Source organism: Epinephelus moara, chromosome 22 (assembly GCF_006386435.1).
Source record: "Epinephelus moara isolate mb chromosome 22, YSFRI_EMoa_1.0, whole genome shotgun sequence".
NCBI lineage: Eukaryota > Metazoa > Chordata > Actinopteri > Perciformes > Serranidae > Epinephelus > Epinephelus moara.
Genome location: NC_065527.1, coordinates 42,326,995 through 42,346,652, shown reverse-complemented (window position 1 = coordinate 42,346,652; position 19,658 = coordinate 42,326,995). Strand labels below are relative to the sequence as shown.

The following is a 19,658-nucleotide window of genomic DNA, read 5'->3' as shown; positions in this document are numbered from 1 at the left end:
AGCATAAGAAACGTACAGTAACTATTTCCTGAGCGAAAGAAAACATGCACACCCACATGTTCATGAAGTGGAACATATGGTGGGTCGCATACCTCTATCTGTCTGTAGTCACAGATGGCCTTAATGGGTGTTGTGGCTCCCAGGGTGCTCTCAGCGTTGCGGGGGCGGAGCTGCACCACCGTCTTCGCTCGGCCGACCAGGCTTGCCACCGTGCTGCGGTACTCAATCAGCTGCTCCTTCTCCTCCTACAGGGCAGAGAAAATCATTCAAACTGTCAATCATCAGTCTTTAGGCCTTTTTCTCTGGGGATCATGAATGTATGAAAAAATCCATCCAGCAATTGTTGAGACATTTAAGTCTGGACCACAGTGGTTGACTGACTGACATTGCCATCCCCAACTAAAGATATTCACTTCATATCATTCTTTAAGTCACTGATTTTATACCACAAGAATCTGCCAAGTCATATTAAACACATTAAGCCAACACACTGCTGCCTGTGTTAGCTCGGGCGCTAAGCATTAAACATTTAAAAGGTGTGCTCTTGACCCTGACAGGTAGAATTAGATTTAATTTCTGTCTCGCCCCCAGCAGAGAGTCATTAAGGATTCATTATGGAGAGACACAAACACAGAGACAGGTACAGACAGAAGGAGATGAATTGAGTGAGAGTATGAGACAGAGTGAGTGAGAGAGAAGCTGAGAGCCTCGGCCTATAAATAACTTCATACATGACACTCCCAAAATGAATTTCACACTGGGACGGCTACTATGACAAGTTAATGGCAAGCTGGGAAGAAATAATTAATACAGAGATAAATGAACATGTGAAGGCATGAGGAATTACAAATTAATTACCATAATGGATCAACAATCATCAATATGAGAACAATTCAATTATCGGAGAAGCTTTAAAATGTTCCCCGGCCGATGAAATGCTGAGTCACTTTAGGAGTGATGACCCTGTTATTACATTTAAAGGGAAGCTTGTCTGTACGTGCACCAAATCACAAAAATGCATTTATCTATCTTCAGTGACACAAATGCTTCTTCTTTTGCCCTATATGATGAAGGAGTTTAATATCAGCAAACAAAATAAATGTAACAGAGTGCAAACAAAATGGACTACGGCAAGAGTGAGCAAACACCTTTCCTACGCTCTAATCTCTGCCTGAAAGAGGGTGAAAAGCCTGATTTAATATCCTCTCCTCAGTTATTATGAGAGTCAAACAAAAGGACCAGCTGTTCTTTCTCAGTTGTGTGATTCAGAAGCAGTCTACGGTGGAAGCTTCGCCCTCCCAGTGAGAGATGGAGCACAGCAAACTGGAAACACACGCGCACAAACAGAAGCAGGCGGACAGACGCAAACACAAATACATGTAAACACTGATAGATAGCATGTGAATATAGACACACAGCGGACGGAACACGCAGATCTTCGCAAAGAACAGCTGTTTATGACACAGGCACACACCTCTTTATTGAGAAGATCCTCTCACTGCTCTAGCCTGTGGAGCTTTGCCCACACTAACTCTGCCATCTGCTTGAAGTCAGTGGTGTGTGTGTGTGTGTGTGTGTGTGTGTGTGTGTTTGTGAGAGAGAGAGATAGGTGTGAAGATGGCAGTCGCGCAAATGTGCCACAAGGGGGATGATTCAGCGAAGGCACTCCCTAACAGATTACTTCACCCTGTCATGTTGCGTGCTGCAGCTGCCTGGAGCACAGCACAACAATAAGGAGGGCAGTGGCATGCTAACACTTCAGCTACTATAGGTGTCTTTAGTTTCTTACAGCCGTATCATTCCTCTGTCCAGGATTATTTTGCATTTGTCATGTAAATCATGTGTAGGTTTGCTCAGTGCACCAAGCAGCAACTTCCAGGGCTAAAAAATAAAGCCAACGTGGAAGTGTCAAATACTGCTGTTCCGGTGTCTGTCTGTCTGTCTATGTCTATATAAAATCTTTGCTGCTTTGTTTCCAGCATCTATAAAGAGCAGAGGTAAAATGCCTTGCTTAAGGGCACTGAAACTATCCAAGAAAAAATGAGTGCCTTCAGTTTGTTTTATCCATCTAGCCTGTCCAGGAATTCAGTACCTTCATTTACTGTAGGCAAAGCACAAATCAAACATCTGAGGGATAATGGTTATTTAAAATGCTGTATACTAAAAAATTAACTATACAAAAATGGCCGTTTCTCTCCTGGAGGGAATTGCCAGAGTTGCCAATAAAGTTGACAAATGTACCACTGAGAACTGGAGATAAACACTGAATGGGGATAGATACCATTGAGTCCTGCAGCAGGTCTTCCAGTTTGCTCAGTCTGCTGTTCTTGTCACAGGTGTACTGTCTCTTGATGGTTTCCTGAAGCTGGCGTAGATACGACTCACAGTCCCGAGCATCGCTCATAAACTGACACAAGAGACAGAAATAAAAACATGGGCATGGTTTTTACAGGAGCCTGGAGGATATTCAAACAATGATTTACTTGTAGAATATGTATGTAATGTGAAGACACACTGTTACAGTCCTCTTAATTTGTAATTGTGTATATATAAGTGGTAACAAGCAGAGGTTGTCATGTGGATTTGGTAAAAAAAAATACAGTGAAATTGCAAAAACAAGTTGACTATATATCCTGGAGATTCTGCATGTTTCATTTGTGTTTGTGCTCAAAGCTCAGTTTCTGCTCATGAGCAAAACTACACTGACATGTGTGCCTGGTAGTTGCCTCACCTGGAAGTATGCCGTGTTATCTTTGAGATGCTGCTCCACGCACACACAGAGCTGGTTCACCCACTGCCACTGAGTCTGCAGGGCTGCACTGTATGCCTAAGAACATGCAGAGAGATGGAGACAGAGGGAAGAGAGAGAGCAACTATCTTTTTATCACACTGCAGTACAAGCTTCCAACGGGGATGTTGAGCGGCACAGAGTCAGTTTTCCCAGGCATATTTTATAACTTCTGACTTTTAACACTATTTTTCTGTCCTGTATTCTTTTTGGCTGTGCAGTAATACACACACAGTGGCAGAGAATATGCAGACTGAACATGTAAAGCATGAAAAACAAATCATCTGAATGGTTATTCAAGGATTTTGCACCTTCAAACTGTAGTTTTAATTTAATGTTTGGTTTACAAAAGGTCACAGTTTGCCTTCTGCCCTTTTAAATCCAATCTGCATTTATTAAAATAAAACAAAATATCATCAAGTGCACAGTTCAGTGAAAAAAGCCAGCATTTTAACAAAAGCATTTGTGTTTGAATTTTCCCCCCAGTGAGTCACAGTGGCAAAACCCCGACATCTTTAAAGGTCACTCAGTCTAACTGAATAAAGTCAGACTCGCCTCCACAGTCTGTTTGGCTGGATGGTTCTCGAGACACAGACGGTTGGCTGTTTCCTGGAGCGACCGCATCACGTCTTGTTTTTCATCCAGCTCTAACCTCATTTCCTGTAAACAGAGCAGGAAAACATGGATGGTAAAGCAGATTACAGGATTTTAATGGCACTGGCGTGATGTAAACATAGTGTTTCAGTGCATGTAAACACTAGTCATATATGTAGAGACATGTTTGGACATAATTGTGCTGTGTAGAAATTGTAAGGTGGCTTGTTTTATGCATGTTTTTCTTTCAATAAGAGTGAATCAACATCATCTGGAGTTTTGTGGTGTGCAGCCTGTGTTTTCTGACTTGACAGAAAGGTGTCGCCCTCCTCCTTCCACTCACGCTGTATAAGTCTCTCTTGGCGTTCATGCTGGTGTTGTTGTCGCTCCAGTCGAAGGCAATCTCCTCCTCTTCCCTCTCGTTGAGCCAGATCAGCTCCTCAGTGCAGTGCGACACAAATGCATGCAGGCTCTCCAAGCTCCGCAGGCGCCATGACGAATGTTCCTATGGCAACCACACAAACAAACATCATCATCGTGCTGATCAGCAGTGCAGAGAGAAAAAAAAACAACATCCTTTATTCTCTGGATGTTTGGATTATACTGTTGGTTTTGGTACATTTACAGGGAGTTTGGAATAAAGCACTGTGAGGACTTTCCTAGAAGTCTATCAGAGGAAGAAACAAATCGCAAAGAGACCAAACAAGTCATCTGAATGTGAATTAGAGGCATTTATTGACCCAGGTTTAGATGAGTTTTTATGACAAGAATCAGATTCATCTTTTAAGAGGCATTGTTTTCTTGCATGTAATGTCTTCACTATCAAAGAAGAAGTGCACTGTGATTTCTTTTTCATTTTTTAGTAACTTCCATTTTTCAGAATTGCTGCAGCACATATAGTTGGGCTTGGTATCATTTAAAAAGATATGATACCAGTACCCACACCAGTACCCTTAAAGAGATACCAATACCAATAGAGTCCTTCATTTGATGCTCATAATGTGAATGAAACACATGTCATATATTCATACTTTTTAACGATTTGATGGCAGCTCTGCTCTCTTCACTTCACTTCACCACAGCATAGACTAAAGGGTTGTAGCTGCGGGAGTGTGAGCTCAAAGTGACAGGGCTAACTATTAGCATCGCATAGCTAATGTAACAGTTAATAACGGGTTTGACGACAGAGTCGAGCCGTTTCGGTGTTTGTGCGAGTTTGTTGGGACCATTAAAAGGCTCAGTGTTGGATGTTGGCCGCTGCTGTGTTAGCTCGTGCAGACGGTGAACTGACCATTCATGAAAAGGGGAGTGGCCCCGGAGATGGCTGCAACAATAAGTTTGCTGATCCAGCAGGGAGTCGGGACGGTCCAGGATCACACCCCGGTGCAAAAAGGATTGAATGCAGGTATCGTTTGACTGAGGGTGTTTCAATACTTCTTGGTACTGGGTTACTTTGGTCGACACTTTAAAGGTATCAAGTACCGATACCCAGCCCTAACATATAGACCATTTTGTGATATTGTTTGTGGTTATGGAAATCACTAATGAGTCTACTCCTCTACTTAAATTTGTGGTTTACTTTTTTATAACTGATGTATTAACTCACAGTACAGAGTATATACTCTATTATTAAAGGTATACCTACATGGCCATTTGTATATCAATTACTGCATATTACCTTGGATTCATGAAGAAAACTTTGGTTTTCTCGCATGCACGTGTTTGGGAAGTCCTAAGCCTACGACTGGTTAAATCAGACTTGTATTGTATAAACGGATCATTTGGTGTAGTTCTGCTGTTGTTTAACGCGGTCCCCATTTACTACAGTTCATGAGGATGTTTGCCTTTGTTGCATTCTCTGTTCACTGACAGATGAGACAAAAACTGTTTTCTTCATGTTATTTTGTGGATGAAATATCCCTTTAAGCTTCCTCTGGATAATATTCTCTTTTTGTTTTATTTCATCAGTGAGCACATGCACTCAAAACTGTTAGTGAACTATAAGGAGAATGTAGGACTTCAAGAATGAATATTTAACCCAACAAAAGGGACAAACAGTATTTTTATCCAACAAAGACAGTGAAATTCACAAAAAAGTGTGAATATGTGTAGTGTTAGGAATTAATATATAGATATCAGAAATCTAAAATAAAAAAAATATCTATATGTATAAGAATAGAAAAGAGGCGAAACAAGAGGAGACAAAGACATTTAAAGAGAAAAGGGGGGAATTTGAAGACAAAGACAGCAGATGCAGGATTGCGTGTTCTTAGCATCAGAGTCCTGTCATGGTGTAATGGGATTAGCTGAGGAAGGGGGTGAACTGAGAAACAAAGAAGTGTGCTACAACAAACACACACACACACACACACACACAAAACCCCTTTTTTTTTTTATCTGAAAGACTAACCAGTAGTTTGCAGTATTGATGCTCCAGCTTGGCCAGGGTTTCAGAGTAACTGCTCTTGAAGTTTGGAGAAACTTTAGCCTGAAGGAGAGGACAGAGAAGCTTCGTTATAAAGCACAACTCTCAGCAGAAAGATCTCTGTGTTCATGTATAAGTGATGTGTGATGTGTGCACCTCGTAGCTGCGTGCCTCCTGTAGGCCACTCATTAGCTCTTCCACTGCAGTGTGTATGGAGTTGTGCTCTTGGAGGTTGTTTTCTACAGAGGGAAGGTCTGCGCCCCATTCAGCACGCTCCAAAAGCTCCTGAAACACACAGGAACAACCATTTCATATCATGTAAACTGATATCTTTGGGTTTTGGACAGTTGGTTTAAGAAAACAAAACCTTTATTGACATTTGAGAAATTGTAATGTGCATTTTGTTTCTCCATTTCTTGACATTTCACAGACCAAGCGATTAATGGAATTATGAAGAAAATAATCAACATGAAAATAATCTTTACTAAACTGAAGTGTTACAGAGACTGACCTGCGTCTCCTCCACCCATCCAAGCAGCTCATAGATGAACCTCAGGCTCCCCTCGTCCTCTGATGACGACATAGCCACCAGCTGAGAGCGAGCTGTGGGTCGCCGCAGGAGTGCAGCACCGACTGCACCCACAGCCCCCACAGCTCCCAGCAGTGTCTGGCCCAACGTCAGGCCGCTGTCTGTGGCTCTCTGGCTGGGGTACTCTGCCCCCGTGGTGCCCAGCGCCTGGGTGAAGTTGCCTTTCCTGTAGACACTGGAGCACTGCAGTCTGAGGGAGACCAGCTCCTCCTGAAGGCAGGACACTCTGGTGATGCGACACAAAAATGAATTAATTTTCACCGCAAAAGCTTTGCTGGGTGAATTACCACGGTACATATCCAGTTTACTGACATATTCTTGCAGTAGTTTTGACACAAAATCATCAGAAAAAATTCTCATCATGGTCCCAACCACCCAAACAAAGCTGTGTGAATCTGTTTTTTCCTTTTAACGCCCTGAAAGCTTAGAATAAGCTGCAAGGCAAATTAAACCTAGAAACTTTACCCTCTCTTGACATGTTTAAAAGTATTTTAAATCACCCTTTAAAGAGCAATTTCATTGCTTTTACCAGGTGCTTGTGTTTAAAATATTTTGTTTAACTGTCTTAAAAAGGTATGTTCCTAATAAAGTGCAGTTTTTTAATAAGTTCATAGTTGCATTGAAGAGAATCACACATTGGCAGACTATCAAAATGGCTATTTAATTAAGTTTCATAATGGCAGTCTGAAACTCAGCTGCATGCTGATGAGCTGCAATATGAAGCTTCTCTTTCATCATGTCTTTAGTCACCACTGATTTGAATCAGAGCACCTTCAGATATTTAATAAACAGCAAACAGTGGAGCACATTAACTGAGGCAGATGATTACAGGAATTAATGGCAGAACGCAACGGCACTTGTTGACCCATAATGAAGCATGATGAGCTGTTTGTATTTGAGGTATTTATCTATATTATACTAATGAATTACACAAGAACCACTCTGTTAGAGTAGAACCCTTCACTCACTCCTCATTGAGTAAACTGAGCCAGTCACCTCCACAGAATCAACCCCATCAACTCACCTGAACACCAGCTGCTCCACCTGGTAGTATTTCTCATCTCGGAGGACTTTCAGTTCCTGGTTGAGTTGTCTGATCAGAGTCTCGCAGTCCTGCAGGTAGCAGGCCAGCTCTCGCTCACACTGCACCGCCTCGCCGCTCTCCACTCGAGACATGTCCTGGACACCAGAGGAGGTTTGATGAGCCTTTGCTTTTTTGTTTATTTGCTAACTCTGCTTAGGGTCTTTTTATAAGCTATGATGTCCTGCAGTTTATTGTTCCCCAGCCATAGATTCAGTAAATGGAACAGAAAAACTATATATATATGTACATGAGGGTCGTAATACAGCAACTATGTGGACAAAGTAAAACGATTCTCTTCAATAGGTTAGATGATTAGCAACACAGCCCAAAGAAACCAAAATGATCGAGACAAAGAGGAAAGGACTGGACCATTTACAGTTCTTTAAAGTAAGTTTGCACTCACACAGCAACAGACAGACAGACAGACAGACAGACGAAAGAGAGACTGTGTTTGCAGAAAGCAGGAAGAGTGGTGAGGAAATATTTATTGTCCTGAGAATGGCACTTGTGTTTACAGCGTGTACATATTAACACATTGTAAATAACCACGCCAACATTCGCATAATATAAACCCGACGACCCTGCATGAGTGTGTGTTTGTGTATGAGGAAATTAAAAGGATGTAAGATATGAGAGGTTGAGTACTCACAGCCTGGAGTGTGTTCTTAGCGAGCGTGAGTTTCTCCTCACAGTCCAGAGCCATGTTCTGGATCTTATTGGCCCTCTGAAGCAGCAGCTCTAGCCTGAAAACGCACACACGAATGGAGGTTAAAGGGGCATGTCCCTGAAAATCACACTTGATGAGAAATTGAATGAGTTGGAGTTGCATCAGCATTTTTGATTTAATGGCATGCATCCTGCTGAAAGTAGACATCTGAATGGATGTGTGTGCATGTGTGTATGTATTAGTGAGTGTATACCTCTCCACAGCCGGCCGTAGAGCCTTCTCTCTCTCCAGCATCTCCAGGATGAGTTTGCCCCACTCCTCCTCGAGGTCATTGGGATGGAGGCCCTGAGGAAGCTTAATACGACCGAACTCTATCCACACCTGGACGCACACATATTCAAACACACAGTTGGTACATATTTAAAGGGACAATTCACCCCAATATCAAATTACGTTTAACATCCTACTATGCTTCAGTGCAAGCACACACATATACACACACACACACACACACACACACACACACACACACAGTGGCACTAGCACACTCCATTAAAAGCCTCTATTACATCACAGTTACATTTAGGAGTGATCATAAGTCCCACCGCAGTTTAACACTCAGCTGAGTGAGAATAAAGGAGGGACTATTATCAGCTATCATGTGTTCAATAAAACAATCTGCAGCATTGATAACAGCACAGCGATGGAAGTGACTCTGCTTCAGGAGACAAATGTACGACTGATCTCGCACAGACCCATTGATAACAAAACTCTATCCCTCATCCTGTTGTTGACATACTCCCTAAACCCCCCTGAGCTTGAAACCCATGATGTACAATCAGCTCTGCACATGGTGCCAAATGTTGGTCACCTTCTCCTCCATCTCCACACTCTGTGCTCGTTCACCCTCATTCACGTCTGTTCATTCTTACCTCCAGCAGTTTGTAGAGGTGTTCTATGTGACCTTTCTCATTCTCCTTCGCAGGGATCTCCGTCTCTTTGAAATGGACGTACTCGTTGTAAAGTGCCTGAGGGAGGAGGAAGTTGCTGATGAGCACTGTGAGGTCAATATTACTGTAACAGCTTTGTTTAAGGTGAAACACAAGTCAGTACCTGTTATCAGAGGGACCGTAAAAGCTTTGTAATCACAGCCTCGCTCCCTGTGTGGTCATTAGGCAGTTTCCTAACGGTCATCTCAAGCTACTCATTTGACCGCTTGATTTTCCCTCCTTCATTCCTCTCTCTTGGTCTTTAGACATCATGTCAACCATTACTTTGATCACAGCAGCATCCTTCCTCACATTATTGTTCGACTCTTCTGCAAATTCTTTTCATCTGAATTCTTCACTCCTTCTCGCTCACCAAACACCTCAGTCTGCTGTCATCCATTTTATTTAAGTCTGTCCCTCCCTTCCCTCCCCGCGGTCTTTTCCTTCATTTGTTCTCTCAAGGTTTTACAGAACTTGCTTGTCAGCTCCCTTTCTTCAGAAGGAGCTGAGAAAATAAACAGGGATTTGATTCCTATCACCACCAAATGTATTTGCAAGTAAGTATTATGTTGCTTTGAGGTAATTTTGATCACAACACCCAAGATAATAAACCTACATATTTGTGAAACTAATTTCTTTAGCATTTGGTGGTGAAGTCTTTGATCCTGTAAACATACTTACTCACTTAGCTCTAATACTATTTTTTTTTGTTGGCATTTTTATGGAATTTCATATTTTCTCAGTCATTTTGACAATTTCAATTAGCCACATTGTTCGACTAATATTTTTTTTACTTTTTTTTTTGTTGCTTGTGGCGAAAACAGGAAGATGATGCATGACTATGATAAAAGCTTAAGGTCATAGTCATCCTCAGAACTTGTGCATGTGCCCTGTCATGCTTCCTTGCATCCAAAAATCATTGTAACAGATGCGAAACCGTTTAGGGAGCAGCTGTGGTGCGGAAGTAGCCTTTTTACTGGCTGGTACAGGATGAAGTATAGCAAAGGTCCGCTGGGTGACGCAAAACCTGGTGGACTTTTGCCAGTGGATGTGCGGGGACTTCTGGGTGCTGGATAAATTCCTCCATCTTTTAAGTTATGTTAGAGTGACTGCTATCACTATATATACTAATATCCATGCTATCGCTTTGACATGTACTGTACTGTATGCTAGAATGGCTGTTGCCAAGGTAATGGATTACATCTGACTATTAACCACACCCCATTCTCTGTTTGTTAAAGAATGTTAAACAAAAAACAGGAAGTGACACTGGCTGGAGTGGGGCTTTGAAAGAGCAGTAACAGACAGCAGCATGCCTATGACAAAAAAATAAAGGTCTCAAAAGAAAAAAAAAGTTTGGGTGCTCACCTTGAGTTCCACAGGGTTTTGTGGGAAGTTTTTGTTGGCCATGAGGGCCGTATGCTGGCGGCTCCACTGGAGCAGAGAGGAGAACCTGGACTGGTACTCTGACCAGCGCTGGTCCACCTCCTGATGACGGAGGAGAAGAGAAGGAGGAGATGGAGAGAGAGCAGTGATTTCTCAGTAGAGAATTAGACATTACAGATTCACAGACTTAACATTTTTAGTCTTTCTCCAGGCTTCATTTTACAAAAAGTCATTAATTATAAATGACTGCAGCACAATTAAATTAATTGCATCATTATTTGAAAGTTCCAGTTTGTTACTCAGAAAGCTGCACACATGACAAACAAAGAAAGTGGGAATACACATTTCTGCTGAGAATGAAGCAATTATTAACATGAGGAAGAAAACATTAAAAAGTATTTTAAAAATAAACAAAGAACGGAGCAAAAAGGTCAAATATAGCAGAAGTGTAACATGCTTTGAAGTGCAATACATAGAGTACAGTACAAGAATTACTCTGAAACTGAACAAATTAGCAAAACAAACTCAGCAGTGTGAACCATCTTCATTAAACTGCAGAAGAAATAATGAGTTCAAACTTAAAAACAGCTGCACAGTAAAAGTGGTGTATATGGGTGGAGCAGATTGTGACGTACCTGTGCGGCGATGCCCTCTCCTCCCTCAGGGATCTTGGGGAAGGCATCATAGATGGAGGAGACATAGGTGATGACCGACTTCTCATCTGGAGATGGAACATCAACGTCTGAAGAAGAGGAGAAATATCAAAGAAAGATGAAAAAATTAGTGTTTACCACATTATCAGTTAGAAGAAATAATGAAGTTGGAATTTTACAGTTTCCAAATCCTCTTTTGATCTGAATCAAACTTGATTTAGTGGATACAATATCAAACTCTATCAGCTAGAGAATAAGTGTTACCATAAAATATGTAGATATTAAAACTAGTAAAACAAACGCTTCTTAACATAAATTAAGGGAGCAACAGTTCCACATGACATGCAAGACTCCATCCTCTTTCTCCAATATGTACAACATGACATAACCACTGATCAGGTCGAGGAAAACCTGTTATTTTTTGGTTCCAGCTAGAAACCAATTCATTTTTGGTTGAAAAGCTCAGAACAGTTCAAAATAAGGGCACGAGAACCAGAACAGAACCTGTTCCATGTTGGTGGAAAAGGGGTAGAAGAGAATGACTGCCTGCAAAAATAGCACAGCAATGCTTAACACTTGAGTGACAGGTAACATTAGATAATATCATTCAAACGTTCACAGTAGCCGATACTCACGCCTTGAAAACTGGGCACAGATATAACAAAATGTCTCTGCTCAGAGGACATTGATATCTCAGGGCAACTGATTTTTAAGGCACTTGTGTGAAGAGATACAAAATAAAAACGCAAAGACATATCGAGGCTCGAGCCAGGAAAACATATTAGCATTCATCAGTCAGTCATTAGAGCTTGCTGGCATGTTTCCACAATAAAAGCTGGAAACAAAAAGTCCACCTGAGTTGTTGATTTTTTGTGCTGTTTAAACATTTTAGATTGAAAAGCTCAGCAGAAAAAGCTCAGTAACCAAAATGTGGAGTTGTTATAAATAAACTCTCAGCCTCTGTTCTCCCCTGCACAGGCAGAGAGTCAGCTGGTCAGTTTATCCATTCAGAATAACAGTCTCACCCTCAGCGTCCAGCAGTCTGGTCACCCCTAGCGACTCGGCGATCTCGAAGGCCTGCTCGAGGTTTTCGCGGTTACTCTGCCGCGACACCACCTCCATGTTGATCAGGTCTGGCCTGGAAAACATACACAAGGGGGTGTGTTAGTGTACTTTATGTGTGCGTCTGTCTATATATATTGTTTGAGTATCTTAAAGATAATTAGGCCTGTGTTTTTCTGCTTCAGTTTAGTGTATGTGCACTTCAAGATTCTCTCCATCTCAACCATCTCAACGGTAAAAGAAAACCCAGACTTTATAACCACTAAAAAACAAGGTGACACTATCTTGCTGTTATCCTCTCACCTGTATCTGTGCAGCAGAGCGTTGAACATGCGTCCGTCGCTCCAGGATGAGGTGAAGTTGACACAGCGGAGGCCGGGGTAGCCTTCTGTCGCCTGCTGGCTCCATAATAACAGCTTCTCTTTGGCTGTGAGGTCGCCTGACTCACCACTCACATAAATCTCTGAAATCTGGAGGGAACACAGAGGGAGAGACAGAGGGTAGGGGGTTACTATTGGGATTCACCAGTTCCTGTATACAGAAATAAACATAAATAAAAAGAAGACTTGTCTTTGTAAATGTACTGCAACAAGCTGATTCACAAGTCCACAATCCTGACTCTACTTTAAAGAATCAATCATGGTATATTCACATAGTAAATCAAAGGAATTCAGACTATGCTTTCAGGATCTTGCTGCATTTATTATGCTCTATCTTCAGGCATCTCTACACCAGTCACTATAACAATATACAGCAAACACAGAGCCACAATGACTCAGCAGAAACTATTACTTGCTTTGGCTCTAAGAGACACAAACTCACTGGAGAGGTTGTTTGATTAAACCTGTCTCCCTTTAAACTCCTCATTTATCATTCTGATAATCAATAATGCTCGTGTGTCAGAAGAATGTGTACCTGAACGACTTTTATGTATTTCTATATTAATGGAGCCGTTTCCTTACTCCATCATCTACAGTCTAGCCTGCTCATTAAGTCATGTACACACACACACACACACACACACACACACACACCCACTTCGCCTCATCTCCTTCTGTCTTGCGCCTCCCCCTCCCAAACCTCGATCTGTCTCTTCAGTTTTTCATGTTCTTTCATCTGCTCTTCCTCAGATGCTGATCAATCTGCTCAGCCTTCTCATCCTCTGCCTCTTCTACATTCAAGTCGTATCTCCCTTTTGTTTTTTCATTGATGTTGTTCTGAGTACCAGAGACAGGGTCAGATATACAGGAGCCATGTGCTGAATGTGTTATTTTCTCAGCCAGGGACGGTTTTATTTCTGCATTATCAATCAGCTCTTAGGAGTGGGTAGGCTTGGGCAGTATACCGGGGTATTTAGAAATAAGGTATTATTTTCAATGCTGTCAAAAATACAGCCGCTCCTCTTTCTATTGAAATGATACAGAGATGCTGTATTAAGGTGATGTATTGTAGTGTGCAGCACGCACCACCAGAGGTCAGTCTCTGTTGGCGGAACAGGCAGCTGAGCTGAGAAAGATGGCGACTGCGAGTGGTGGGGATAATGTTACACGACTAAACACAGCCAGCAACCGAAGAGAGACCACAGGAACGGACAGCATATTTTCACATCTAACTCTGTGGTTTCGACCAAATCAGAGTTGGTGATTGTCGGAACAGTGAATTTTGTTTCTGTCCAGTTTAAATTAAGTGTATTTTCCGATGAGTTAACAAGCTATTAAGCTAATGTTAGTCTTAGTTCAGTGAAAGAGATAAACTTTAATTTGGACGGTTGTATTTTTCCTTTTAATGGGAAAACGTGTGAAAATATTTCTTTTTCAAGGTTTCCTTTCTTGGCAACTTGTGAAGGTATGTTGTTTATTTATTCACTAAAAAAACTATGAGAGCTTGTGGATAGGGTTGCAACAGTATGAGAATTTCACGGTACTGTAACTGTCTCAGAAAATATCGTGGTATTACAGAATTTTTTGGGGGCTGAATAAATGTTTTATTGCTATAATTTAAACTTAAAAATTTCAAACTTTTTTTAATGTTTTAAATGGAAGTACGTGTAAAAATTCTCCCTTTTGAAAAAGACTAAAATAAAAGAAAGATTCTTCGTCCAGTGGCTTTTTTTTTTTTTTTTCAAATACCATAGATAATCAAATTTACACAGTACAATAACCATACATTTTTTATACCACTGTATACCTTGAACCCAGTATACTGCTGCAACCCTACTTGTGCAATTGGTGAACGTGCCGCTCAAACACATCTTCCAACTGAAACTACAGGGGGAGCTGCACACACACCTGTGTGAATACACTGACAATCGCTGGTTGTTACACTGACAGTGGCCAGTTGGAACATGTTGCCAACCTTTCATTGTAGGCTACACATTGTAATACATGCTACAATAACTTCTATCAGCTTTAACGTTTGTTTTTTAAACAAATACTGTCATATACCGTAGACCCTGCTGAAATGTCAGGAAGGTATTAAAAACTAGATACAACCCCAGCCAGGAAGTAAGATTCCCCTGTTGTTTCTAATTTTCAGGTAATGCTTCATAAACCTTTGGGCTTTTACAATATGTCAGGTAAGCTGTCAATCTCAAGAAATTACCCTTAAACATCTTTTAATAGTCACTTTTAATCATTGTTAACTTTCTGGCTCACACTACATGATGGTGCAAACAAGTACTGCACTCTTTGACCTAGAACGAAAATAAACATAAATAAAGAAGATGACTTTTGGTACACAAAGCTCCTAAAAGTATCTTAAGGACATAAAGTTTGCTGAAGGCCTGAAGAGAAACCAGGCTTCCATGGAGACTGAAAGCTACTGTATGCACGTGTTCTGCCCACTGAACTGCACGACCGCTTTGGTTATTTTTCCCCCCTGCGTCCTTCTTCCTCTCAATTAGCTCTCTTTAGGGCCAACTGTCCACAGTGACAAAGGCTGAGTGATGTATATGCAGTAACCATCGGTGCTTGGCTGCAGTTATTCGCATCAGTATTCTTCTGTCATCCTTTCTTCCCTAACTGACTGTCCCACACTCCTCCCTCTCTCACTGTCTCTCCGTCTCTCTCCCTGCTGCTAATATAGAGCAGTATGAAAGTCCAGTGTGTGCCAGGAGACTGCAGCAACAGCCAAAAAAGACATGGAGCGGGAGGGGGGAAGGAGAGAAGGAAAAAGAGATGAAAAAGAGTAGCAAGGCCAGCAGCGGAGGGGAGGGGTGACTCAAAACTGCATACTGCATATACAGTAGTTTCACATAAGGTTTATCCAAAGAAGACATAATTGCATACATACAGAAACACAGTTTAAAAAGCTCTATGCAGTAAAGAGGACACTTTAAAATGTTAATGAAAACACAGAAAACCAGATACATTTTGCAGTTACAGCTGCCAGTACGTTGTGACAGTCTCAAGATGCTAACAGTAACCCCAGACACAGACCCTCCTCTAAACATCACACACCATCTTCCAGCCATTGTCCATACATACAATGCATACATACAACATAGGCTGCATAATGGAGATTATGGGAATAGACAAAGCATGGATTCTACTCTGTCTTTTCCTGCAGAGCTCTGTCTCTCTGTATGCATCGACAAGCTCTTTTGCAGAGAACTACAGAGCATCAAATCCTCCATCTGAATATTGATACAGCACTCTGTGTGAGGGCTGCATATCTGCACAAAGAGCCCACACTCCCACTGCCACAGTATCTCATCTACCACTTACTGCTGTGCATGTCTGCCATTTGTCTATTCCTAATAAGGTTTTAAAGGTGATAAGCACATCCTCGAGCAGGTGTCTTGGAGCCTCTGACAGAAATATTCTAAGTTCAAGGTTAACTAGCTTTCTTTCAGAAGCTCTGACTATACGAGATATGGTATGAAAGCTTTGCTCTTGACTTTAGCTAGCAATCTTGCTTGCTAGCATCTAGCTAGTAGTAGCAGTATTGTCAATGAGTTAGAGACATCTTGCAAAAGGGGAGCCCCTGACCATAAGCTAATGCTATTTGGGGGCCTTGGCATGGAAGAGTTTGGGAACACCTGAGCTAGAAAACTACAATGTTTGATCAGCTAACTACCACTGTCTTTTATAAACGCATCCGACTAACACACCAGCTAATGCATTTTGTGAAGCTAACAATCAGTGTAGTCATTTCGGCATGTCAACTTAGCATTAGCTGCTTTGTGAAATAAGCCTACGTGGTATTTACCTAGCAAACCGCCAAATACCAACTCTTAGATTAACTTAATAAACTCCTCTGAAACTCTAACTTGTCATAGTAACTTACTGTACATTATGGATGTAACTAACAGTTATTCTTATTATCGATTAATGGTTTAGTCTATAAACGTCAAAAAATTGTGGCACAACGCAATTTACCAGAGGAAGTGTTGGGTTGTTTTGATAAAATATCTCTGATTTTTTTACAAGAATTTAATAAGTCATATTGATATTCAAGGGAACATCAATCAATTAAGAATGGCTTTTATGCGTCTTTGCAGATGAAGTCTTCAAATTGCTTCTTTTGTCCAACCAATGATCAAAAACCCAAAGACTAAAAGCAGTAAATTCTCACATTTAGGGGGTTGAAAACTGCAAATGTTTGACATTTTTGCATAAGAAATCACTGAAACAATTAATCAATAATCAAAAAAGTTGACCATTAATTTTCTTTTGATCGCCTAATCAATTCCATCCATTGTCTGTTACCTCTTATCCTATTCAGGATCGTGAGGGGGGCTGGAGCCTGTTCCAGCTGACAATGGGCAAGAAGCGAAGTACAACCTGGACCAGTCGCCAGACTATCTACATGTAATCAAGTCTTGTACCTCATGAGGTTGTTTACTTTTACTTAAATCATTAGTGAAATGACTCACAACACAACAGATGCTTTACAGGTCCGTCTCCACTGAAAATCCATGATGATGTCAACTGTGGAGACTGTAAGATTTGTGGCACAACTAGACCTCTTGCCTCAATGAATGAATGAACGAACACGTGGCACTGTAAACATTAACCTGAATGTTTGCATCAAACTCAGTGAGGGCAGCCATTCAGACAAAACAAACAATGCAACAATACTGTATGTGAGAGCATGACACTAATTTCTAGCAAACTAAGACTAGACTAAGTATAGGCTACACACACAACAACCGGTCGCAACACTGGTCACATGATATGCTGGAGTTTACATGCCTCTCAGAGACAGGCTGTCATTACAGTGCTTCACAACACACACATTCATACAGTATACATATCACAGTGTGTGCATGCTTAAAATCCTGATCTCTGCTGCTGGGTGTTAGTCTACATATACTGTATATATCAACATGTGATGTGTAAGCGTAGAAGTGTAGTGTTATAAACAGTGCAGATAAATATACAAGCGTGCTGCACCCAGAAACACACAGATATTTGTTTGAGCTGGTGGCAGCAGCCTTCAGTGCAGCCATCATACAGTCACAAAAATCCATGATCCACTATCAGCCCCCCTGTGGCTCTGGACCAGCCCTGTTTTAGAAGCATGGCCTCTTTGAAGTTTGTGGGGAGAGGAGGGAGAGTGAGCGAGGGATGGAGGGAGGAGATAACAACGACGGGAGAAGGGAGGGTGGACAGGAAGAGAAGATAAAAGAAGAAAAAAGATGATTTAATTGTTCTACTGCCACTTAAACAAAAAGTTTTTCAGCAAATATAATGGACGGGTGGATGAAGGATAGATGGATGGATGGATGGATGGATGGATGGATGGATGGATGGATGGATGCGGGATGGGTATATGGATAAATCTGAGTGGTAGGAATCCCCCCGAGGCTCGACGAACCAGCCCTCTCGCTGATGAATGCGCATTTCAAATCCCTTTTTATGCAGAGACGGGCATCACACACACCCACATAAAAGGACAGCTGCACTTTAAACCGAACACAGAGGCATCCTGACACATCCACACACCCCTCCCGTGACACAGGGACACATAAGACACGAGTATTGATTATTGCAGCCCGGTGAAAAACCCTCTTAAGTAGGAACCTTTGTGAATCTACTGTATCAGTGTCTGTATGTTTCTCATGACTCAGCAGCCGTGCATCAAACGAGACATGTAGCACTAAACAGAGGCAGCCATGACGTCAGCTGCTGTACTGCACAGCCATACCGTGCTGCCTTTTAATGTGGAGGAAAACTGAACAAACTGTTGCAGCTGCTGTGAAAAGCACCCATCATCTGCTGTATCACTGCAGTGGCTGCAGCAGCCTTTTCATTTTCAAGGTGAAAAGCTGTAAGCTAGCACAGAAACTCTCTCTCTCTGATCATTACTGCAAGTAAGTCAAACGTGTTTTGCAACCCAAAGACGAACACATTCTCTACAAAGAAGCACTGGGCTGGAATAAAAATGCTACAGATAAGTAAATGTATACTTTGCTTTAATAAACCCATGCACTTTGTCGTTAAGTTTCACCTGATATCAACAGGAAGGAGTCGTGAGGCACTGCAACATAGCTGCTTCTTAACAATACAAAAGGGTTTAATGAGATTGAGATTGAGATTGATGAGGGTTGCAACTAAATATATTTTGTCCATTAATCTGTCCCTTACTTTCTCAATTAATCGATTGGTTGTTGTGGTCTATATAATGTCAGAAAATGGTGAAAAATGTCAATGAGTGTTTCCTAAAGCCCAAGATGACATCCTCAATTGTCTTGTTTTGACCAAAACCCAAAGACATTCAGTTAAGTGTCATAGAGGAGTAAGAAACTAGAAAATATTCACATTCAAGAAGCTGGAATCACAAAATTTTGAATTCCCTCAAATTAGTTTGCGATTAATTTAATAGTTGACAACTACTCGATAAATCAAAAAACTGTTGCAGCTACAGATTTAAATAGGGCTAGTAACTTCTGTACTATTTTGTATCTTAACATGTCTGCAGTACTGTATATCAAACACCAAAAGCTAAATGTCGAGTAAGATTCAGAACCTCGTTTACTTATTCTTCTATTAGATTGTTCCTTATGACCATTTAACATCTGAAAAGTCTGGGTTGTTAAGTTTTTTGAGAAAAAGGTTTTGGTAGAGCAAACCATGTTTTTATTTCTCAAAGAAAGGCATTGAAAGAAGTGTCAAAACCTTTAATATCCAGCCCTACTGGCAGGCAGCAAACTGTAAAATATGCTGGTTACAGTCAAATAAACAGTCAAATGTAATGCGAAAAGACTACAATGTGAATCACCAACAGGATATGATGATGTTTAAATGAACCTATCTCACCCTTCTACTTTCTCCAGAGTAACTTTAACCTTTCCCAGCCACAACCACCAGAGCTACACAGACACAGACAAACACACAGTTATATTGTGTGCTGTCGAATTGGTTAGAAAATGACAAGTTTCAGTTTGGAGCAAGACGGAAACCTGTCATTTAAAGCAA

General features: G+C 41.3%; 1 protein-coding gene across 12 annotated transcripts in view; it reads right to left on the bottom strand.

The window, feature by feature from the left end:
* The window catches only part of macf1a (microtubule actin crosslinking factor 1a), a 266,838-nt gene that overhangs the window by 109,122 nt on the left and 138,058 nt on the right, over positions 1–19,658 (bottom strand). For all 12 annotated transcript variants that reach the window (XM_050034872.1, XM_050034874.1, XM_050034883.1 and 9 more), the window contains 16 exons: positions 12,541–12,707; positions 12,201–12,313; positions 11,158–11,264; positions 10,505–10,624; positions 9,080–9,175; positions 8,401–8,528; positions 8,130–8,223; positions 7,421–7,575; positions 6,319–6,622; positions 5,964–6,092; positions 5,793–5,870; positions 3,726–3,887; positions 3,344–3,448; positions 2,732–2,827; positions 2,282–2,407; positions 93–245 (listed from right to left, as the gene is read on the bottom strand). In XM_050034872.1, the coding sequence (XP_049890829.1) occupies positions 93–245; positions 2,282–2,407; positions 2,732–2,827; positions 3,344–3,448; positions 3,726–3,887; positions 5,793–5,870; positions 5,964–6,092; positions 6,319–6,622; positions 7,421–7,575; positions 8,130–8,223; positions 8,401–8,528; positions 9,080–9,175; positions 10,505–10,624; positions 11,158–11,264; positions 12,201–12,313; positions 12,541–12,707 (2,133 nt within the window). The remainder of the gene's footprint in view (positions 1–92; positions 246–2,281; positions 2,408–2,731; positions 2,828–3,343; positions 3,449–3,725; positions 3,888–5,792; positions 5,871–5,963; positions 6,093–6,318; positions 6,623–7,420; positions 7,576–8,129; positions 8,224–8,400; positions 8,529–9,079; positions 9,176–10,504; positions 10,625–11,157; positions 11,265–12,200; positions 12,314–12,540; positions 12,708–19,658) is intronic.